Raw genomic sequence first — 23418 nt, 5'->3', positions numbered from 1 at the left:
TTTGAAATTTTAATGGAGCATGCAATGCTTTGAGGAAGTGTCAAGAAGCAAGTGCTTCAGATTTCAGCTTTTAAAACGAGCGAGATACATGGGACTTCACCAGCAAAAAATGCTGCTGTTTTTTTCAGATACGAGGTTATTTAAAAATAACTCTGCATGCTAGAGTATGAAAACCAGAATATAGAAACCAGCATTGCAGAAACAAAGAGTTGTGACTTATCGTGACCAGTGTCTGTACCCTTCACTGCTCTCAGGCCTTGCATCATTATGTTGTGTCACGGGTGCACTTCAGAGAGATACAGTGGCTCTTTATAGGTACAAATGACACAAGTGGCAGGGTGGAGCCTAGAACAAGCCCTCCAGGGGAGGCATTCCACCTGGGCCAGTAAGCCTTGGCTGAGGAGGGACTAGGGTTCTAGTCCAGGCTCTGTGTGGGGTTGTGAGAATTTGGACTGGACCTTAACGTCACTGGGGGTCTGAGTGTGGCTGTGGGGCATGTGGTCATTGGTGGGGGAGGGGGAATGGTACAGGCATAGTAGAGTGGTGTTGGGATGGGCTGTGGCTGGGATCCTGCTGTTTCCCTCCATCTAGCTCCTGAGAGTTCAGCCCCAGCCCCTGCACCCGTCAGATGTTACTTCTGAGCCAGAAGGCCCAGTAACCTCCTCTGCTTGCCCTTCATTCCCATCAGATCAAAGACACGGTAACTATGGATGCCGGGAGAGCCAACAAGGAGGCTGAAATTCTTCGAAAGCAGTGCAAGGCTTTGTGCCAGGAGCTGAAGGAGGCCCTCCAGGAGGCAGATGTGGCCAAGTGCCGGAGGGACTGGGCCTTCCAGGAGCGGGACAAGATTGTGGCAGAGCGGGACAGTATCCGGTACGGTGCCCCTGGGCTGGCCTGGCCTCAGGTCTCCCCAGGACACACAGGGTCTGTGGGGAGGGCCACAATCATTTGCCATATGTCCAGATAAGGTGAGTGAGTAGGTTCTTTCCTTCTCACCCTAGGTGATGCCCCCACCTTGCCTCAGAGCTTGAGTATTTTCCATTATGTCTTTACATTCTATTCCACTTCACCCTAGGCGTCCAAGCGTGCACTGTGAAGTGGCACAAGACCACGTTTTATTCTTATTCTGAGTTCTGACACTCAGAACTGCATTTTCTCTGTCAGTATTCATTGTGTACCTACTATGTACCAGGATCCTAGGTCACTTGAGCAAGGAGACCCTGGGAGACAGCCTCCAAGGCTCCCAGGTGGTTGTGATGCCTGTGAGGGGCTGTCACTGTGGGGCTGAGGGCCACTTTGTCAGACAGGGCAGTAGGGAAAGAAGATACATGGACAGGGAATTCTAGGGCTATAGGCAGAGCTGTGATGGGAGCATGCAGGGCACTGGGCAGGGGGGAACAGATGGGAGGGCGTCTCCCCAGAAAGTATGGCATTTGAACCAGAAGGTAAGCATGAGTGGGATTTTTCCAGATGGAAAGGGGGAAGGGCATTGCAACCTGAGCAAACCTCATGAGCAAAGGTATGGTGTGCTCAGGGCAGGGCAGGGACATGGGTGTGAAGTCATAGAACAGGCAGCTGACAGCGCCCCTGAGTGCAGGTTGTTAGGGCCTTGAAAGGGAAGCCTGGGAATGTAGACCTTGGTTGAGATAGAGCCAGGAGAGGCTAGGGGTGGGGTGGGGTGTTGGTAGTGAGCAAGGACTTGGTAATGAGAGTTTCTGAAAGATCCCTTGTGGCCTTTTGAAGGAGAGACTGATGTCCACCCAGGCTGGTCAGGAGATGAGGGTTCAGGGTTGGGAGGATATGGGGCCATGGAGAAGAAGGGACAGCTCTCAGGGTCCATCCAGTAACAGGATGTAGTTCTGGGGGTGGCACAGGGCACAGATTCTCTTGCCACCAGGTCCCCTGTCTTCACCTCCTCTCTGAATGGCTGAAGTGGTCCCGAGGTCCCAGAAGCCATATGTCCTTTAGCAGAGGGTTGTCAAGCCTGCCCTTTGTACCTGCATAGAGCTCAGGGCTGCAGAGATGCATGAGGCATGATTCCTGTCTGAGTGGGGGGCTCAGTCTGGTTGTGGGCTGGGAGACGGCTCTGGAAAGGGCTGTGTGTGGGTGGTTATGAAGCATTTGGCCAGTGCTGGAGCACAGGGCTGCTGGGTGGGCTGGGGCGAGAGGTGGTCATTGACCCCAGGCACATTGACAGTGAAGCAGTGGGGTGAGCACTGGATGTTTGGAACCCAGTGCTTGTTGCCTGGTAACTGGGGGGTGTCTCTTCTGGGTCCTCAGCGTTACCTTTGTCCCTCAGTGGGGTTAGCCTCGATGACCTTACTTCTAAACTTGCAAACATTCCTGTGCATCTGGGGGCAAGACAGGAGCCTCAGGTGTTCACTGCAGGCTGTGAATCCTCCATCCCTTACCTCTCTTGGTGACCTTGCCCTTTGCCTTTTCTGCCAGGACACTCTGCGACAATTTGAGGCGGGAGCGGGACAGGGCAGTGACAGAGCTGGCCGAGGCCCTGCGCAGCCTGGACGACACTCGCAAACAGAAGAACGACGTCAGCCGGGAGCTTAAGGAGCTCAAGTATGCTGGGGTGGTCGCCTTCCTGGGCTGTGCTTGTACCTGGAAACGGAGTGCCTGTCTCTTCTCTCGACGCAGGGCCTGGCCATCTGTGCCTTCTCTCTAGCATACTCTGTCAGTCTGTAGAAAGGGTTCAGATGCTGCCTCCACGTGGAGAGTTAATTAGAAACTCTTAGACCAGCAGAGAAAATGACAGCAGCCCTTTGAGCACGTGGAGGTGTGCACCTGTGCAAGGGAGGAAGGTCCCTGATCACAGGCAGGCCGTTTGGGGACAGACAAGCATGCATTGTCCACTCATTCCCTCCCTCCCTCATTCATCAACTCAACAAGGATTAACTGTGTGCCTGCTCTGTTTGGGTCAGGCCTGTGGGAGGCACAGGGGAAACGGCTGAGCAGGCTGACCAGGTCCCTGCCCTGTGGGGCTCATGACACACAGGAGACAGACTACAGGCAGCCATCAGAGAGGCGACGGCATAAGGAACAAAGCAACAACAGATTGTGGTGCAGAGTTTTGCAGGTGGTTGTGACCACTACTCAGCAGTCTGTCCTGCTGTGTTGTGGATGCCCGTCTGTTTGGGATGTCAGACAACCCAGCTCAGCGACAGCCCTGCCCCCAGGGGTATCCCTTAAGACATGGTGACTCTAAGCAGTGGATTGAAAATATGAAGATCAAAGTTAAAAAGAGAAATTGGCAGAGGCCAGTAGGCATTACTAGAGCCTAGAGCCAGATTCTAGTTGAGAAGCAGCGGCTCTCTGTCCATTCCAGGAACTTCCCAAGCTGGTAGAATGGGGAAGGAAGGTGAGAAGCCAGTGAGTGTGAGTGTGCAAGCCTTGCTTACTTGAGGTATGCCTTTCAGAAGGGAGTACAGCTTCCCTTCCCTTCCCATTCAGTAACATCTAACATAAGACAAGCAGCTTCATTTCTTAAATAAAAACCTAGAACCTCTAGGGCTTGAGTGCTCTAAAGAAAACTTCAGAGGTTGAGGCAAAGCCACAGTCTCTCCAGGGACCCACCTTTGATCTAGCAAGTAATGGAATCAAATTAAGTTCCGTCCTAGACCCCCTAGGGCTTCAACATGGGCGGAGGTTTCCATTTTACTTGCGCTAGAGTTGCCGAGGCTGTCTAAGAAAGTCAGCTTCCTTGGTTCATTCAGCACATTTGTATTTGCCTCTCCTTCTTGCTGAGTTCTCTCACCTGTGGATGCTGTGATGCGGTCTGTGCTGCTGCATCAGAAGCAACAGTGGGAGAGAGATGAGGCAGGTGCAGTCAGAATTAAATGAAGAGCTCTGGGCTGCACAGGGGGTATTGGGGTGGGGCCCAGGAGGAGGCTTTGTAGCTTTACCCAGAAGGCTGGGTAGCATTCTAGAGCTGGCCAGTGAGAGCAGAGCCCAGCCAGAGGTGTGAACCTGGGGGCCTGTTCTCTTGGGAAGGAAACAAAAGTAGGTCACGAGTGTGCCAGGAGCCCAATAGGCAGGGCTGATGAATTGGGAAGGTGGTCTGGGTCCAGGTTTTAGGAAGAAGGGCATTATATGCAAGTGACTGTGCGATAGGACAAGGTTACTGTGTCTTTTTTCATCATCTTAACTGGGTATTTCTAAGAGCTTAAGTTTTAATTTTGATTAAGTCCAACTTACTGACATTTTATTTTTAATTTTCTTTTTTTAATATATTTATTGATTATGTTATTACAGTTGTCCCATTTCCCCCCCTTCACTCCACTCCATCCTGCCCACCCCCTCCCTCCCACATTCCCCCCTATAGTTCATGTCCATGGGTCATACTTATAAGTTCTTTGGCTTCTACATTTCCTACACTATTCTTACCCTCCCCCCGTCTATTTTCTACCTACGATTTATGCTACTTATTCTCTGTACCTTTCCCCCCTCTCTCCCTCTCCCACTCCCCTATTGATAACCCTCCATATGATCTCCATTTCTGTGGTTCCGTTCCTGTTCTAGTTGTTTGCCTAGTTTGCTCTTGTTTTTGTTTTAGGTGTGGTTGTTAATATCTGTGAGTTTGCTGTCATTTTTACTGTTCCTATTTTTGATCTTCTTTTTCTTAGGTAACTCCCTTTAACATTTCATATAATAAGGGCTGGGCAATGATGAACTCCTTTAACTTGACCTTCTCTGAGAAGAACTTTATCTTCCCTTCCATTCTAAATGATAGCTTTGCTGGATACAGTAATCTTGGATGTAGGCCCTTGCCTTTCATGACTTGGAATACTTCTTGCCAGCCCCTTCTTGCCTGCAAGGTCTCTTTTGAGAAATCAGCTGACAGTCTTATGGGAACTCCTTTGTAGGTAACTGTGTCCTTATCCCTTGCTGTTTCTAAGATTCTCTCCTTCTGTGTAATCTTAGGTAATGTAATTAGGATGTGCCTTGGTGGGTGCTTCCTTGCTCCAACTTCTTTGGGACTCTCTGAGCTTCCTGGACTTCCTGGAAGTCTATTTCCTTTGCCAGACTGGGGAAGTTCTCCTTCATTATTTGTTCAAATAAGTTTTCAATTTTTTGTTCTTCCTCTTCTCCTTCTGGCACCCCTATAATTTCGATGTTGGAACGTTTCAAGATGTCCTGGAGGTTCCTAAGCCTCTCCTCATTTTTCCGAATTCTTGTTTCTTCATTCTTTTCTGGTTGGATGTTTCTTTCTTCCTTCTGGTCCACAGTTGATGTGAGTCCCAGTTTCCTTCGCATCACTATTGGTTCCCTGTACATTTTCCTTTGTTTCTCTTAGCATAGCCTTCATTTTTTCATCTAGTTTGCAACCAAATTCCACCAATTCTGTGAGAATTTGTATCCTAATTACCACTGTGCATCTGATAGGTTGGCTATCTGTTTGCTGCTTAGTTGAGTTATTTCTGGAGCTTTGATCTGTTCTTTCATTTGGGCCATTTTTTGTTTTTTTTTTTGGTATTGGTGCACCTGTTAGGTAAAGGCTCGGAGCCTTAGGTATTCACCGGGGCGGGGTGACGCTGTATGTGAGGGAGGGGCCGAGAGGGAGCAATGGCGCCTGCTCCACTCTCTGCTGGATTTCACTCACTCTCTCCGCTATCTACAATCTAATTGGGCCCCTCTAGTGCTGGTTCCCGAGTGGGTGGGCTTGTGCACGCTCTAGGCCCCGGGTCTCTCCAAGGACCTCTCTTGTGAGGCTGGGAGTTTCTCCTGCTGCAGCCTCAACCCCCACAGGTGTTTTCAATCAGAGGTCTGAGGTTTTATTTCCTCGAGCTGGAGCCCTGGATTGCATGGTCTGTTTCGCTCCCCCACTGTCCCTCCCGGTTTATCTATGCGGGAAGTGGGGCCGCTGGGTCTGCTAGCTGTCGCACTGCCTGCCCCCTTCGTTCCACAGTCCCCCAGTCTCTGGGTCCGGCTGCATTGCTGCATTGCCACGAGTCCCATCCGCCCCTGCTGCCGGTCTCCGCCCCTCCTACCGGACTCTCTTTCTTTATCTCCTTGGTTGTCAGACTTCCGTGCAGTTCGATTTTCTGTCAGTTCTGGTTGTTTTTTGTTTTTAAATTGTTGTTGTCCTTCTTTTGGTTGTGCAAGGAGGCACAGTGTATCTACTTACCCCTCCATCTTGAATTCTCCCTATTTTTAATTTTCAATGAATCGTATTATGTCTAAAAACCCTTAACCTAACACTAGATCTCAAAGATTTTTCTCCTATATTTTCCTTCTAAAAGTTTTATAGTTTTATTTTTTACAGTAAAATCTACAATATACTTTGAATTAGTTTTTATAAGGTATGGTGTTTAAGTCAAGATCCCCCCCCCCTTTTTTTTTTGGCCATGGTTGTGCAGCTGCTCCAGCCTCGCTAGTGGAAGACTGTCCTTCTGTTCCATTACTTTTGCACCTTTTGTACTTTGTGGGGCTATTTCTGAATTCTTTATTCTTTTTCATTGATCTCTATGTCCATCTTCCTGGCAGTTCCATTCAGTCTTGAATATGGTAGTTGTATAAAAAGTCTTAAAACTAAGTAGAGTGACTCCTTCCACTTAATTCTTCATTTTCACAATTGATGTAGCTATTCTACTTTTTTTGCCTTTCCCTGTAAGTTTTAGAATAGTCTTGTCTGTATCTGTGGATATGTTTTGTTAGCATTTCCATAGGAATTGCATTAAACCTCTAGATAAATGTGAGAAGAATTTCCGAGTCTTTAAAAAAAAACCAGTGTAAAAACCTACTGATACCCAAAAAGCCTTGACCTGATGCTCTAGATGTATTGGGAAGTATGAGGTGAAAGCCCCATTGAGCTTTGATGAGTGGTCCACCTGGTTTCTAAGCTGAGACTTGGCGGGTCATGTTTCATTTCCCATAGGACCATTGCCATGGCTCCCTCTCTTCACAGGGAGCAGATGGAATCTCAGTTGGAAAAGGAGGCCCGGTTCCGGCAGCTGATGGCCCACAGCTCCCATGACTCAGCCATCGACACAGATTCCATGGAGTGGGAAACGGAAGTTGTAGAGTTTGAAAGGGAGACCGTAAGCTTTTCTTCGTGTCTTTTCTTCTGTTGACATGGAGACTTTGGACGGTGGAGGAAGAGGGGGCTCTCTTGCAGTGGCCCCCTGTGTCATAGTTGCTACTTTGGAGGTTCGGCTTTTCCTCCCAGGATGCAAATGCATCCTTTCCTTGTACTTGTTCAAGCTGGGTTGATGCAGGTTGGTTTCCTGTGTCATGTGGCGGGTGCTGACACAACCCACGGATCGCAGAAGGAAGAGCAGAATCCCCAAGGGTGATGCTGGTGGGGGGTGTGTCTATAGTGGCTGAGAGGGGAAGACTATAGCTGCTGATAGGCTGTATCTTGGGGATTAAGTGTCCTGTCAGTCATGGTGAAGGGAGAGTCCCCACATTAGAGTGAATGGTTTGGGGTTTAAGAGCCAAATGCTTCTCATCACTGCTTTGTAAAGTGTGCTGCTGCTGTTTTGACAGGAGGACATTGATTTGAAGGCACTGGGGTTCGATATGGCAGAAGGTGTGAATGAGCCTTGTTTGCCTGGGGACTGTGGCATATTTGTCACTAAGGTGGACAAAGGAAGCATTGCAGATGGCCGCTTACGGTAAGAGTTGAAGAAGCCCAGGTTCTGGAAGGAAGGTTGGGCCCTGTGACCCAATAAAAGGACCTGGAGAGCCTGGTGGTAGTTAAATGCATGCATCCCAGGGTCTGAAGGACTCAGTCTATCTGAAGCCTGCAGGCTCAGCTGCTAACATTGTTCTTAAATGATACTCTTTGACTCACAGTTGCCTTTGAACTTGACCTTTCTCTAGTCACCAGGTGCTGCCTTTCGCATCTCTGGGTAGAAAAGTGCTCAGGCAGTATGTGTGAGAGCATAGAATGTGCATTGCATGCTCATTCCATGAAACACCTATGATGATAAAATAGTGCTTAATATATACTCAGAACTGGTTTAAGCACTTTACATAATTAATCTTTATAGTCCTATGAGGTAGGTGTTACCCCATTTTACAGTTGAAGGCACTGAGGCCCTGAGGGTGTAGGTCACTCAGCTAGTAAGTGGTAGAGCCAGGATTTGAACCCAGGCAGTCTAGTTCCAGTATATGAGTTTAATCATTTGACCATCCTGGAAGGGGAAATCTTTCTGAATGTGTATGTATGCCACCCGCTTTCTGGCATTTGACTCTCCAATGGGAACAGTTGGGCTACCCCCTGGCCCCAAGACCTGCATGGACACTGACCTTGGTGTGCCCCTCTTCAGGGTCAATGACTGGCTGCTGAGAATCAACGATGTGGACCTTATCAACAAGGATAAGAAGCAGGCCATCAAGGCTCTCCTCAATGGGGAGGGGGCCATCAACATGGTCGTGAGGCGGAGGAAGTCCCTGGGCGGGAAGGTGGTCACGCCACTGCACATCAACCTGAGTGGACAGAAAGGTACAGGCCCACAAAAGTGGGCAGAGTGCTTCAGAGGGCAGGGTGGCCCTTTCTTGTGCTGAGGGATGTGTGTGATTTCAGGTATACTTCATTGCCAGGGTTGAGGTGTTGATGCTGCTTAAATGCAGCCCATGTGCTTCCCTGACATGTGACCACCTGGGTCCTGGGTCTTGCTTGTCTCTGAGTGATTCACCACCAGATGTGACTGAGCCCCTGGGTGGTCTGGCTCGGGTGGGGTGCTGGGATGGACAGGTCACAATCTGCCAACTTTGTAAAAGTATCTCCCAAAGATGAGGTGGGACAACCAGAGGACCCTGAGACCTGGGCAAGAATTAACCAGGGACCACCTGTGGTCCGCCCTGTGGTTCACAGACAGCGGCATCAGTCTGGAGAATGGAGTGTATGCTGCTGCTGTGGTGCCCGGAAGCCCGGCTGCCAAGGAGGGGTCCCTTGCCGTGGGAGACAGGATTGTGGCGGTAAGCCTCTAAGGAGCTGGGCTGCTGCACGTAGGCAGTTAGATGACACATGTGGGAGGTGTGAACTAGACGTAATGAACCCTGTTTTATATTTGCTTTATTCTTTAAATGTGAACATTTAAATGTGACTTTTTTGTTCTGATAGTATGTTTCTATTTACTATAGAAAATTAGGAGGTACAGAAGAAGTTTAGGAAGGAAATAAGAATTAGTGTTATTGCTACCACCTATAGATAACGGTCATTAACATTTTTACTGTATTTCTCTATAACCACTATTGTATATATGAATGTAAAGCTAGGTCAATTAAAAAAAATTAGATATCTGTATGTGATTTTTTTAGAAATCTTTTTACTAAATATTTTATCCATTTATTTTTAAATTCCTTTTTGATTACCAAAGTAAGACTGGTTTGCTGTAAAATATTCAAGCAATACAAAAATGTATAAAGTGGTGGTCCCCTCTTTTACCTTCAGTCTCACTCCTAAAGGTATTCTCTGTGCCCATTTGGAAGATGTGCTACCAGCTAGACCATAATTGTACACACAGATTGAGATTTATGGTTTCTGTTTGCTTTTTAAAATGCAGTACTGGCATCACCTTATGTTATTCTGCAATTTGCATTCTACATTGTGGATATCTTTCCAAGTCTATCATTATTTTTGTCCACCTCATGGTGTTCTGTTGTCAGATTGTCTGTAGTTTAAATTATTCCGTGACTGGTGGACACATAAGTTGTTTTCAGTTTCTGCAGTTGCAAACAGCCCTGCTGTGGACTTCACCTGTGAGAAGCAGCCACTTTGGGGATACTTAATGGCGTCCTTCGTGACCACATCCCTGCAGTGCTGTGAGATTGCTCAGTCATAGGCATGCACGTTTAATACTTTTAAGTTACTTTTTAAAATTGAAGGCATACACTTTTTCATGACACACCCAAAATTCCAATCACTCTGCAGGCTCAGTGACAGTAACCTCTCTCTGGTCCTGGGCACACCATCCTATCCCTGTGGCAGTTATTGCGAATAACAAACATTTCTTTCAGAAATGTTTAAAACATGTGCATCCCCCACATTTGGGGGGGGGGGGAAAGCAGACGGGATCATAACATTCTCAGCTGCTAACCTTGTTTGTGTTGTTAACAGCATGACTTGCGGTTCTGCCTAGGTGTGTCTGGGTCGTTTCAGTAGCTGCATTGTCCTTAGTGGCAGCAGCACCAGCTGTTAAGCAACCCCCTGCCCCCAGTGGTCATTCAGGACATCTTGGCCTGTACAAGTGGAGCTGTGTGGCCACTGCTGCGTTCCTGCATGGGACCCAGGAGAGCATGCCACCGGGCAGTTATTCCTGGGCTGGGGGAATTGCTGGATCAGATGAGCATTTAACATTTGATAGGGTCTTCCCCTGTGCCTCCAAAAGGTCATGGCCTTTTTAATCCCACCTGCCGTGTGTGGGGGAGCTCATTGCTTCACATCTTTGCCAGTGTTTCCCAGATTCCTGGGGTGCCAGACTTTAGAAGTAACATGGCCACTGTGAAAAATGTCAAGATGTGGAAAAGTTACAAAGAAAAAACAACCAAATTAATCTATCACTCTAAAATAATCCTTTTGCATGTATTTTTTAAGCTTTTGATGTTGAAATAGTGACACAAATAATTATTCAGTTATATTAAACAAATAGTATTAAAAATAAAGTTGCAAAGATAATATAGGGAGATCCTATATACCCTTGACCCAGTTTTCCCTAATGATTACATCTTACATAACTAATACTATAAATAAAGTTAAAACCAGACCGTTGACATTGGTACTGTGTGTGTATTTAGTTCTATGTCATTTGTTCATGTTTAGGTAAATGACAAAAAAGATACAGAACTGTCCTACTACCACGATCTCCCTCTGTTACCCCCTTATACTAACACCCACACTCTGCTCCCCCCATTCAGAAACCCTGGCAACTAATTGGTTCTCCATTTCTGTAACTAACTTCATCATCTCGTGAACAGTATATAATAAGTAGAGCCATACCGTGTGTGACCTTTTGATTGGCTTTTCTGCTCAGCGCGGTGCTGTGAGAAGGAAACATGGTTGGGTGTGTGGGTACCGTGTTCCTTCTCACTGCGGGGCGTAGTGCTCCGGGGTGTGGACGCAGCCTGGGCTAACTGGTCACCTGTTGCACATGCGCTTTTCCAAAGATTGGAACACATCTGAGAGGGATGTGGCCAGAAATTTAACCATAAGCGGCGTGGTGTGTCTTAGTGAACAGTGGCGACACTTCATCTCACGTGGCATTTTCTAGTCTGCAAAGGCCTTTCACCCCACGATGTTATTTTTCCGTCTCCTCCTGCCCCTGGGGGGGCACATGTGCAGGAAGGAGTTTGGAATCAAGGTCCAACATCACACAGCAGGAAGCCCCAGTGCTGGGCTCTTCCCCCAGGACCCTTAATGTCCTGGGCCCAGTCAGATAGGTGCCTTCCTGTAGAGTAATTTTAAGGCTGTGTGCTTCATTTGCTTCAGAAAGGCCTTACTGGGGAGGGCCTTTCTTTCCTTTGCCAGCCTCAGACTTGGACACCTCACAGAACTAGGCCCACTGTCCAACATGGGCTGGCAGGGTGCAGAGCCCTGTCCTGGCAGCAGGCCTGACAGGCTCTCTGTCTGGCCCTAGATCAATGGCATTGCACTGGACAACAAATCTCTGACCGAGTGTGAATCTCTGCTGCGTAGCTGCCAGGACTCCCTGACCCTCTCCCTCCTGAAGGTAAGGGCCCCGCCCATCCCATCCTTGCTCTTGCGGTGTGTGCACTGGACAAAGCCTCAGCTCCATATGCCTGATCTTCTCTGTGTCCCTGGGATCCTTGAAAAGGGGGTATTGGTTTATAAAGTGCAGGGTGTGCATGAACCCTAAGCATCTTGTTTAAAAACAAAACCAATGCCACCCACCCCCCCCCGGCTTTGGAGGACATTTTGGAGAGAATGGGGTGCTTTCGAATCTGGATTGAATAATTAGTTGATCTTAGGGAACTTAAATTTTCTCAGTATAACGACAGTATTGGGGTTACTGAGGAGAATGGCCTTATTTTGGGGAAGTACATGATAAAATTTTTAGGGCTGAAGTGTCATATTTGTAACTTACCTTCAAACGTTCTGCAGTATTGACAGATACAGACAATTTTTAAAAATACTGTTGATTCTGAATGGTGGGTTTATGTCTATTGTACTCTTCTATTAGTCTCCTACAGAATTGAAAAGATTAATAATAGTTGGGAAAAATAAGTCCATTCACTTTCCTAAGTGAAATTTTAAAAAATTAATTATTTTAAAAATAATAGACTTTTTTGGGAGCAATTTTAGATTTACAGAAAAGTTGAACTAATACAGAGAATTCTCGTATTCCCCCTCTGCTTCCCACATTATTAATGTCTTGGATTAGTGGGGTTCGTCTGTCCCAGTGTTAATACGTTCGTGTTAACTGAAGTGCATAATTTACACGAGGATTTACTGTCCCTGGTGTGCATGGTGTGGGTTTGGAAGTGTGTGCAGCAACACGAATCTGCCAGTACAGCACCACTCAGCATGGTTTCGGTGCAGCAAAAATCCTCTGTGCTTCACCTGTCCATTCTTCTTTCTCTCGCCCCATCCCTGGAAACCATTGATCTTTTTACTGTTCCATAGTTTTGTCTTTCCTAGAATGTATTATAGTCAGAATAATACAATATGTAGCCTTTTCAGATCGCCTTCTTTCACTGAATAATATGCATGTAAGTTTCCTATATGTCTTTTCATGATTTGATAGCTGATTTTTTTTACTGCTGAATAATCCGTTGTGTGAATGTACTACAAGATATGCATTTTTAATAAATCTTTTTTTATTTAATAATTTTAAAAAGCGTGCAGGACATTACACAGGTGATATCAGAAAGTGCTCAGTCAAGAGCACTTTATGGCTGTCCTGTGGGTTCACAGTGACCAGGGCCATGAGCAAGCCTCCCCTGCCAGGGAGAGGTATGTGTGCGTGTCTGTGTGTGTTCATGTGTATGTCTGCCTTTTTTGGGGGGGTGTGGCCCATTCCTTGACCATTGCTCTACCTGCAGGGGTATTTTCAGGGGCAGTGCCAGGTTCTGTGGTCTTTTCCTCTCTTTCTCACTCCTCTGCAATTCCTACTTAGGTATTCCCTCAGAGCTCCTCATGGAGTGGCCAGAACATCTTTGAAAACATCAAGGACTCTGATAAGATGTTGAGTTTCCGAGCCCATGGCCCAGAGGTCCAGGCTCAGAATAAACGGAACTTGATGCAGCACAATAACTCCACGCAGACGGACATCTTCTACACAGACAGGCTGGAGGACAGGAAGGAGCCCCCAGGAGGTAGCAGCTCCTTCCTGCACAAGCCATTCCCTGGGGGACCCTTCCCAGTCTCCCCCGAGACGTGTCCCAGTGCCTCTGAGCGTAGCCTGAGCTCCTTTCGCTCAGATGCCTCTGGGGAGCGTGGCTATGGGCTGGTGGACATGCGTAGCCGGCGCCCCCTGCTGCCCTTCGAGACTGAGGCTGGTTCCTGTGGGGCGACAGAGGCTCCCCTGGATAAGGCCGAGCCTGAGAGCTCCAACAGCGGCGGGACCTGGCCCAAGGCTGTGCTCAGCTCCACAGCTGGGCCTGAGAAGCTCTCTGTTTACAAGAAGCCAAAGCAAAGAAAGTCTATCTTTGACCCTAACACTTTCAAACGTCCCCAGACACCCCCCAAAATAGACTACCTGCTCCCGGGCCCTGGGCCTGCTCATTCCCCCCAGCCCTCAAAGAGGGTGGGGCCTCTGACGCCCCCAAAACCTCCTAGGAGGAGTGACTCCATTAAGTTCCAGCACAGGCTAGAAACCAGCTCTGAGTCTGAGGCCACCCTGGTGGGCAGCTCCCCATCCACCAGCCCCCCGAGTGCCCTGCCCCCCGAAGTGGACCCTGGGGAACCCATGCACTCCTCACCCCCTCGAAAGGCCAGGGTCCGCATTGCTTCCAGCTACTACCCTGAGGCGGATGGGGACTCCTCCTACCTGCCTGCCAAGAAGTCCTGTGATGAGGACCTTACCTCCCAGAAGACGGATGAGCTGGGACACAAGCGTCGCCGGCCAAAGTCTGCTCCCAGCTTCCGGCCAAAGCTTGCACCAGTGGTGATTCCTGCTCAGTTCCTGGAGGTAGAACCAATGCTGGGCTGGGGGTTGGGGTGGAAAAGGGTAGCTGGCTGTGAGAACACCCCACGTGGCCTACACATGTGTCGCCAGGCTTGTGCTTGGCCCTGGTTCCTTTGTCCTGAGCATCTACCCAGGGGAGGGGTGGGGTAGCTGGTGCCTGCCAGTGGGAAGCAGCCCTCCCTAGGAGACTGGAGAGTAGCGTAGGATGTGCACATTACCGAGGATATGATACCAAGAGAGAAACACGTTCTTGGATGTAGCATTTAATTTGCTTATTCAACAAGAAGCTTTTGAAATTGTACAACGAAACCAGGTGACGTGGGCCTACCTTGAAGGGTTTAGGGAGAGAAGATAGCACTCGTGAAACTGTTAGCCAGCAGCAGACAGTCTGGCTCATTGTTGTGGGTACTGTAGTCATTTCCAGAAGGGAGAGTGCTGTGAGGGGAGAAGAAGTCCATGCTATACTCTGCAGACAGAGAGCTTCATACAGCCCCGATGCATACACAGTCCACCTTCCACACACACATACATAACTTCTCTTAATTGGAAAGAACAGATTCTTTGCAGTATTTTTGAGGGAGGTTCTTCCAGGTGTGAAAGGCAATTTGAATGAGCAGTGACATCTCCAGACTGTCCCTTCGTGCCCAAATGGGAGGAGCTAGCGTGTAAGGGACAGAATTGCAGAGTTGCTTGCAAACACCTATGCGTCCACCTGTTTCCAGCCACTCCCTCTTGCCTTTGGTTCTGCAGGAGCAGAAGTGCGTCTCAGCCAGTGGAGAACTCTCTCCAGAGCTCCAGGACTGGTCCCCTTACTCACCAGGGCACTCCAGCCGACACAGCAATCCCCCACTCTACCCCAGCAAAGCATCTGTGGGTAAGTCGGCTGGGCAGGGTCGGGAGGAGGAGGGTCTTTGTGGGCCCACAGGGCCACCCAATGGAGGCAGTCATTTCAAGGAGCAGCCAGAGGTCCAAAGAGCTAGCAATTGCTGCCTTGTCTAGGGTGATGTTTAATCTTGTGCCAGTGACATTTCTTAGCTTTTCAGAGTGCTTTCTCCCCATAGCAGCCTGGGAAATAGGAAGCATCAAAGAAAGTTCTCCCATTTTATAGATGGAGAGAGGCCAGAGGCTTGCACAGGTCTGGGGCTGGCTGGGTGCTTTGGGACGAGTCTTCTCACCCAGCCCATTTCTAGGCACTGTTCCCCGGAGCATGACTCCGAACACCACTGTGAGCTCCATCCTGAGGAACCCCATCTACACCGTGCGTAGCCACAGGGTTGGCCCTTGCAGCTCTCCACCCGTCCCCAGAGAGATCGGCCCCCAAGTTTTACATCCCAGGTATGTGAAGTCACCCAACACCTCCTGCACCACAGCCATCCAAGCCTACCTGGACATAAAGCCCCTCGTGCATAAAGAGGCCCGTGGACAGAGAAGCTTCCTTGCCTAGCTGGGAAGGGGCTGGTTTGAGCAGCTTAGGGATCTCAGGCAAAGTGGGCTTTAAGCATGCTCTCTTGGTTCACCAACATGGAGCTTGAAAATGTGTTTGAAGAAAGATGATAGTGATGGTAGCCAATGCTTTATTGCTTATGTGCCAGGCACTGTGCTGAGACCTTTATAAATACCCCATTTAATTGCTACAACAACCCTAGGCTCTAAGGGCTATGATTGTCTCTGTTTTATGTAGGTGAGGAAACTGATCCTTAAAAAGTGAGTGGACTGACTCAAGCTCACTGTCATTCATTTGTTCATTCAAGTGTTTGACAAGTGTTTATTTAGCACCTACTAAGTGACATGGACTGTTCTAGTTCCAAGGCGATGCTGTGAAGAACTAAATGGATAAGTGTCTTCTCATATGACGTTTGTGTTCATGTGTGGGAGACAGATAGGGAAAGGTGAACAGAGGGATGCCAGATGGTTCTGAGTAGCTCTGAAATCCATAAAACAAGGTGACAAGCTAGGCTGACTTCGAAGAGGGTGGGGAGGGCCCCCTGGTCAGGGTGAGGCTGCTGTGACCACAAGGCTGAGAAGAGGCCAGCTGCACAAGACCTGGGGCAGAGCCCCCAGGAAGGAGGGCTGTTGGTGCTGCGGCCCAGGCATCTGACAACAGTGTGGTGGGCTCTTGGGACAGAGTGGGGGAGCTTGACACAGGCATGGTAAGTCAGGAGGTGAGCCCAGGTCATAGGACACAAATCCTACAGAGGCTGCATCCACGGTACGGAGTTTGGGTTTTATTCTAAGCACAGTGGAGACCGCCAGGGTTTTAGGCAGGAAGAGCTGTAGTCTCATTGTGCAATTAGAAAAGGACATCATTGGGCCTGACTGCAGGCCCGCTGGTGTGGGTGTTGCCTGGGCTCTCTGCCCTCTGGTTTCCTTGGTTTGTTCTCCTGATTGAAGCTCTCCAAGGCCCTCTGCCTATCCATCCTCTCTCTGCTCACCCTGGAGGAGAGGCTTCCCCTCTGAGGGCCCACCCAGGATTCAGAGCCTCTGTTTTCCCTGTAGAAGCCCTTCCTACAGTGAGCCCGACCATGCCCCCTGAGGCTGGGGCTGAGGCTGAAGTGGCTGTGCTGATCCCACTTCACTTGTGTGGCCTTTTCTACCATGTGCAGGGTGCCTCGTGGATGCCTCCTCTGGGCATGGCTGTAGTCAGGGTGCTGTCCTCAGCTGACAGCCATTGGCTTCTGGGCCTCCCTTCTGCCAGCCCAGGGAGGGAGGCCTAGCCCAAGCCTGTCACTTGTGTTTCTCCCCATGGGCTGTGTCTGGTCCTGGCCCCTTACCTGTCTGGTTCTCTTGCAGTGTTCAGCACCAGGGACGCCTGAGCCTGGACCTGAGCCACAGGGCCTGCAGCGACTACTCAGAGATGAGAGCCTCCCATGGGTCCAACTCACTGCCCTCCAGCGCCCGCCTTGGTAACTGCATTGCTAGACCCTTCTCACCATAGTAGGTCACCAGCCTTTTTCATCTCCACCTGCATCATCTTGGCTGGCCTCCTGGTGTCCTGCCCACGTGGCTCCTCCCCTTCTGGAGCTGAGATCAGCTTTACAATGCACATTTCCTTTGGCCTTCTCTTGTGTCTCCATGCTTTCCTTAGCAGTGGTGTGTTGTTCCTGGTGACCCTTTGGCCCAGGAGCCCTGCTCCCTGTCACTGAACTTGTTGGGCATTCTGAGGGATTCTGTATTGCTATTCACTTAAGGGAAATGCAGCCCAGAGCAGAGTTTGGCACTTACCCCACAATGAGACTGTGGTGGAGGTGCTTCACCCTTGTGAGAGAAGGTGAGCAGCCACCTCTTTCACTTGGGTCACCTTCCCTGTTCCAAGGCAAAAAATGAGATTGGTGTGATTCTGTTCTGGAGTAGGCTGTTCCTGCAGTTTATTCAGATACTGGGCATTAAGTGTCTGCTTTTCTTGCCCATTCCACATTTACGTCCCCTAAAGGGCAGGGCCGTGCTTTGCATTTTGTCATGACTGACTGTCTCTCCTGACCACTAGAAGGGGTGAGGGGGGGTGTTTACTCACAGACCTAAAGTTTTCTCCCCTTATGGAACCATAGGGTCTTCAAGCAACTTGCAGTTCAAGGCAGAACGCATTAAAATCCCATCAACACCAAGATATCCCCGGTCTGTCGTGGGCTCTGACAGAGGTGAGAACTCAGCACTCCCTCCCTTGTCTGCTGCTTCACGCTGTCCTCATGGTGGAGTGTCTGGGCATTGCTTATAGCTGCCTCATCATTTCAGCCAGTCTGTAAACACCAGTGGTGTGGGGGATAGAAAGGTCATGTGTAGCCAAGCATCTGAATTCAAGGGCGTGTGATGTGGCCGTGGCATGGGGCCACATGTCTGGATCATGTCTCCCCCTGGATCTTCGCTGCTGGAGAATGAAATGCAAGATCGAGGCCCGCGTTACCCCACACCTTTTTTGGCAGGTTCATTGTCGCATTCTGAATGCAGCACACCTCCGCAGTCACCCCTCAACATCGACACCCTGTCCTCTTGTAGCCAGTCCCAGACCTCAGCCTCCACATTGCCTAGAATTGCAGTCAACCCCGTGGCCCTCGGGGAGCGGAGAAAGGACAGGTGAGCATGACCTGGGCATCTGTGCCAGACACAGTGATGGACAGAGCATCCCCACAGGTGGGCTAGGGCTCAGTCAAGGGGAGGTGCTTGTTGGAAGAAGCAGTGTGAGTTGGAGAGTTCCAATTGAGTTGATCCTAGGGCAAGGCCACCCTTGTTTGGGTCACCTAGGATTCACTGATGTGTTGCTCCAGCAACATGCCTTGTCTTCCCAGCCACAGCGTGTCCTGGTTATCATTATGTGTCAGTAAATCTCGGTATCATTCGTAACAGCTTCATGGCATCTGTTGTATGGCTATTATGATTCAGTTACCTGTTCTTTTTTGAGATAGGTATGTTGTTTGGAGGAGGAACAGAGGAAAGGGTATTCAGTGAGGAATGAGGACCCACAGACCAGAAACCAGGCTCTGCTGCATTGGCAGGCTGGCCCGGGCAGGCGACCTGCTCCCAGCTCTGGGCCTTAATACCATTGTCCTTGGCTGGGGCGTGAGGATGGTGTTGGAGTGGTTGCTCACTAAGGGTTCTTAGAACGTTTAAACTGCCTGGCACTCTAATATGTGTTGAGTCCTGAAGTAATGGAGGGTACAGGCCGGGGACTGGTGATACGTCTGAGCTGGAGGGTAAGGAAGGTATTGCACAGCAGGTGAGTTTGGGAAGGGGAGAATGCTTTGGAGCATGGGAGAGGAGAAGTGACAAGTCAAGGAGGATTTTGACCTCAGCATCTAAGAGGACTGGGCGCTGAGCAGCGGGGACGCACTGTGAGGCTTACAGAGCTTGAGAAATTACTGTGCCTCTGGGTGGCAGGGGTGGATGGTTCAGGGCCCTGCCCTCCTCCTGCCCTGCTACCCTTTACCGCGTGGATCCACATGGATCCTCCCCACCCATGTGCTCTGGAAGGCAGCCCAAGGAGATGGCTGTCCTACTGGCTCTCCCTAGGCCTTTGGCCGTGATTTTGCCTTGAAAGGAAGAGCTCCGGGTAGCAAAAAGTGCAATTGGCTGTCTTTCTGTCTGTTACGTTCCAGGAGTTTGTGGTTGTCTTCCTTCTCCGAGCAGCCCTCTGTTTCTAACCTTTCGCACCTTCCAGATGTCTTCACCACCACAGATCCCTCCTGAGACTGCCCGTGGCTGCCAGGCCCAGGGCCTTCTCCCTGAGGAGTCTGAGGTTGGCCTGACTTGAGGCCCCCACTTGAGCCTCCTTGTGCCCCTGGCACATGGTCAGCTTCCCCCAGGCCAGCAAGTGCATGGTCGCTGCCTTACTCTGAGCCTCCCTGCTCCCTTTTTAGTGGCTTGGGTTTGCATTAGCTTAATTTCCATGATCATTTTACATTACCCAGTGTATAGGCAAATATAAAACTGATACTTTTATATTGTCTCTTCTTGGGTGAATGTCATCCCAGAAGCCATTCTTTTCACCTGAGGCCATCTTTACACCCCACTGGGGGTTTGTAAATTGCACATTGTGAAGCAACTGTTCTCATGTTATGAAAATCTTTGTGCTTTCCCCCTGCATATATTAGTCCTTCCAGTTCAGTTGGACCATTCTTTGTGTCTTTGGGGCTGGGAGCTTTGTGTCCATTTGGGTTGTGTTTGTGTAGCATGAGGTTGCGGGAATGTGTATCACTGTCATACAGAGGTGAGGTCATCACGTTCCCATCCGCTGTGTCATCATAGGAGCATCTGGTGCTCCCTGGCCCTTTCTGCATAGCTATGCATGCCTTGCCTCCAGTCTTGCCCAAACATTTCTCTTGGGTCTGAGTCCCCCAAACTGTTGTCTCTTTTCCAAGGCCCTATGTGGAGGAGCCACGCCATGTCAAGCTGCAGAAGGGCTCAGAGCCACTGGGCATCTCCATCGTGAGTGGAGAGAAGGGCGGTGTCTATGTCTCCAAGGTGACTGGGGGCAGCATCGCACACCAGGCTGGCCTTGAGTATGGGGATCAGTTACTTGAGGTAAGTGGGAGCTGCCCTTCTGCACTACTTTCTTCCCTCCCTCCTCTCCTCCTTGCCTCCCTTCCATGGAAGAGCTGTGTTCCCCGCGTTCCTAGCCCTGCCATTATCACTGAGCCCACTCTGGGTGTTTCCTAGTTCAATGGCATAAACCTGCGGAGTGCCACAGAGCAGCAGGCCCGGCTCATCATTGGGCAGCAGTGTGACACCATCACCATCCTGGCCCAGTACAACCCCCACATGCACCAGCTCAGCAGCCACTCCCGGTCCAGGTGAGGGCATGTGCCTCTGAAGGACTGCCTGGGCTGGGGGAGGTGAGATGAATGTGGCAGGTCCATGGTTCACCATGGGGAGACCCAGGGTACCAGCTGCAAGTTCTGGGCATTCTATTCTATTGCTCTAAGAGGAGCGTTGACTAGCCCTGGGTTTTGGGGAAAGGTTATATTAGAGGGCAGGTGTCTCCTTTTGAAATAGGGTGTGGAAACAGATGCCTGGATGCCCCTGAGCTGCAGGAGGCCCCACAGCTGGGGGTGTAGTAACCAGGAGCTGAGGCCCTGGGGCAGGATTCACACACAGAGCCCCTGTCCAAAGGCAGACACTGCCCTTATTTGTCTGCATGCTGTGGGTTACAGGGCAGATGAGAGGAGGGGGACGTGCCCCTGCCATGCAGCACTGCACAGCTTAGCTGGGGGGTGGAACGAGATGCACAAAGGAAAAGGGATGCAAATTTGTGTCTCCCCTAGGCTGACACCTTCGCAGTGGGTCCCCGAGTTGAGGACTGGAGATGAGGAGAGGACAGGCAGATTCTCCAGGGTGGATGACCTGAGTTCAAGCCCCCAGGGCATCTGCTCTTCTCAGGGCTCAGGGCACAGTGTTATGTAACCTGGTCCCTGTTCACAGCCTAGCCCTGGTCACTGCAGGGCAGTGAGTGGCTCCAGACTGCTGGAGGCTGTGTGCTCCTTATTCTCCCTGTCCTGTATCCCCAGCTCCCACCTGGACCCAGCCAGCACCCACTCCACTCTCCAGGGCAGTGGTGCTACCACCCCGGAGCATCCCTCTGTCATTGACCCGCTGATGGAGCAGGACGAGGGCCCTGGCACCCCCCCACCCAAGCAGAGTGTCCCCAGCTCCAGGTCAGCAAATGCATGTTGTGAGCCTTCCACCTGTGTGCCTCAGTGAATGGGTGGGCCAGGCGGGTCGTTTTCGTGGCAGGAGCACATCCTCTGAGAGGTGTGGGTACAAGACAGTGGTATCTCCCTGTGTTGCTGATGCACAGTAGGCTTTTTCCTTCCCTCCTTCTTGCCCTTTCTTGCTTTCTCTTTTTTATCTTGTACTTGCTAGGAGGGGCCATACAGGCTGCGATGGAGCAGCCAGGAGTGTGGCAGGGAATGGTGACAGCTAAGTCAAAACATTCAGGATGAGCAGGGGTTAGGCGTACAAAGGGTGGGAGTTGGAGAGCAGTCAGAGGAGCAGTCAGCTTTTTTGTGGGCAGGAGGAGGCAGGGCACACATGGGAGCTGGAGCAGGAGATGGGGAGAGGGCCCTGCAGGCCAGGGCATGTGGTCCTGCACAGAGCTGTTTCCCTGTTGAGGTGGGACCTTGACCAAGCCCTGGCCTCACTCAGAGTAGGCCAGCTCTGTGTCCTTTGCACCAGACTCCGTCACATTGGAGCTGACCTGCAGCACATTGTAATCACCAGCTGGCATCTCCTCTTAGTTCCCTTTCATCACGCTCTACCCTTGTCCCCTTTTCTTCAGTCAATCTGTTGCCAGTATTTTAGTCTTTGTTCCTGCATTGTGAGTTCCTTGATGGCAGTGGATCCCTCTTTGTGGTTCAGCACAGTCCCTGGATCTCAGAAACTGCTCAGTAAACACTTGCCATATGAGTTGTATTCTGGCTAGTGGGACTGGCTCTAACTTCCCTTAGGCAGAATAAGATTAGGAAAACAAGTACAATCCAGGTGGAAGAGGTGCACAGCCTAAAGCACGTGGTTAACAGCTGGACTAGAAAGCAGGGGCTTTGATGTCCACTCTGTTCCCAACTAGCTTTGTGACCTGGGGCCCAGGTTTTCATCTCTGCCAAACCTCAGCATCCTGCCTATAAGCTAAATCACTAGCACTGGAGCCTATGCAGGGACCACCTTTCAGCTCCCCATGATTCTGAGGCCTCATGAGACATGGGAACAAGCAGAAATGGTTAGGGCCTTGGCCACTGTTTTGACATTTCCATGCCCTCCTCCCTCTCTATGCATGATTAAGGAACTCCATTATCTTTCCTAAAAGGATGGTGGGAGATGCCAAGAAGAGCTCAGAGCCACGAGTCGTCTTCATCAGAAAGTCCCAGCTGGAGCTTGGAGTGCATTTATGCGGTGGGAACCTGCATGGGGTGTTTGTGGCCGAGGTGGAGGACGACAGTCCTGCCAAGGTCCCCGATGGCCTCGTGCCAGGGGACCTCATCCTCGAGGTGAGTTCTGAGCTGCTGAGCAGCAGGCCAGGCTCATCTCTGTCTGCTTTTCAGGCTTCCTGCATTCTCAGGTGGCATAGGAGGTGGAGGAGCACAGCCTCTCACCTGGCAACCCTTGTCAGTGTTGAATGCTGCCAGGACCCTCTGGGCAGATCATGGGAGGTGGGCAGTGCCCCAGCTTAGGCACTGGCGTCTGGAGGGAAGGTGCTCTGATGTTGTCAGCGGAAGGACTCTGATGTGATGGAGAGTGTCATCTGCCTCTCACTGGGTCTCCTGTTGGATGGGGGAGCTGGGTTGCAGGCATTGAGAAACACAGGTAGCATAAGCAAGATGAAGTGCAGTATTACTTGCTGGACAGAGCAGGGCTTCTCCTGGACCACAAAAAGAATAACAACACTGGTCGACCGTGTGTCATGAGGTATGGGTCCCTGTCTCTAGGATCCCCTCCTTGGTGGGGGATGACGTGTTTCCATCCAGCTGTGGAGTGCAGAGCAGACAGTGAGCAGGTGACTTGGCTCTGCCTGCGAAGGGGAGGCAGGCAGATTCTCAGTGAGGGGGGTGTTGAATCTGCACCTTATCCCACAATCTGCCCCTCTTGGGTGCCCAAGCTGCCCCCCGGCTTCTTCCCTCTGACCCCAGTTCCCTGTCCCTTGGCAGTACGGCAGTCTGGATATGCGCAGCAAGACGGTAGAGGAGGTCTATGTAGAGATGCTGAAGCCCAAGGATGGCGTCCGCCTGAAGGTGCAGTACCGCCCAGAGGATTTTGCCAAGGTCAAGGGCCTGCCTGGCGACAGCTTCTATATCAGGTGCCAGTAGCCATGGGGGCCAGGGGAGGGGCTTTTGAT

At 50.4% G+C, this 23418-nt stretch overlaps 1 protein-coding gene across 2 annotated transcripts in view; it reads left to right on the top strand.

Moving 5' to 3' along the window:
* DLG5 (discs large MAGUK scaffold protein 5) overlaps window positions 1-23418 on the top strand; it is a 121009-nt gene that overhangs the window by 78135 nt on the left and 19456 nt on the right. Inside the window, exons 8-25 of one of the 2 annotated variants that reach the window (XM_024561430.3) lie at window positions 689-873; window positions 2449-2574; window positions 6917-7049; window positions 7498-7625; window positions 8283-8458; window positions 8831-8934; window positions 11592-11684; window positions 13092-14105; window positions 14853-14976; window positions 15293-15437; window positions 16893-17005; window positions 17648-17737; window positions 18020-18170; window positions 19952-20114; window positions 20250-20383; window positions 21098-21244; window positions 22393-22573; window positions 23231-23379. In XM_024561430.3, coding sequence (XP_024417198.2) covers window positions 689-873; window positions 2449-2574; window positions 6917-7049; window positions 7498-7625; window positions 8283-8458; window positions 8831-8934; window positions 11592-11684; window positions 13092-14105; window positions 14853-14976; window positions 15293-15437; window positions 16893-17005; window positions 17648-17737; window positions 18020-18170; window positions 19952-20114; window positions 20250-20383; window positions 21098-21244; window positions 22393-22573; window positions 23231-23379 — 3356 coding nt within the window. The remainder of the gene's footprint in view (window positions 1-688; window positions 874-2448; window positions 2575-6916; window positions 7050-7497; window positions 7626-8282; window positions 8459-8830; window positions 8935-11591; window positions 11685-13091; window positions 14106-14852; window positions 14977-15292; window positions 15438-16892; window positions 17006-17647; window positions 17738-18019; window positions 18171-19951; window positions 20115-20249; window positions 20384-21097; window positions 21245-22392; window positions 22574-23230; window positions 23380-23418) is intronic. The other variant, XM_045195951.3, reaches the window with a different exon arrangement.

Source organism: Desmodus rotundus, chromosome 4 (genome assembly GCF_022682495.2).
Source record: "Desmodus rotundus isolate HL8 chromosome 4, HLdesRot8A.1, whole genome shotgun sequence".
NCBI classification, from domain to species: Eukaryota; Metazoa; Chordata; class Mammalia; order Chiroptera; family Phyllostomidae; genus Desmodus; species Desmodus rotundus.
The sequence above is the reverse complement of the archived record's forward strand: the minus strand, read 5'-3'. Positions and strand labels throughout refer to the sequence as shown.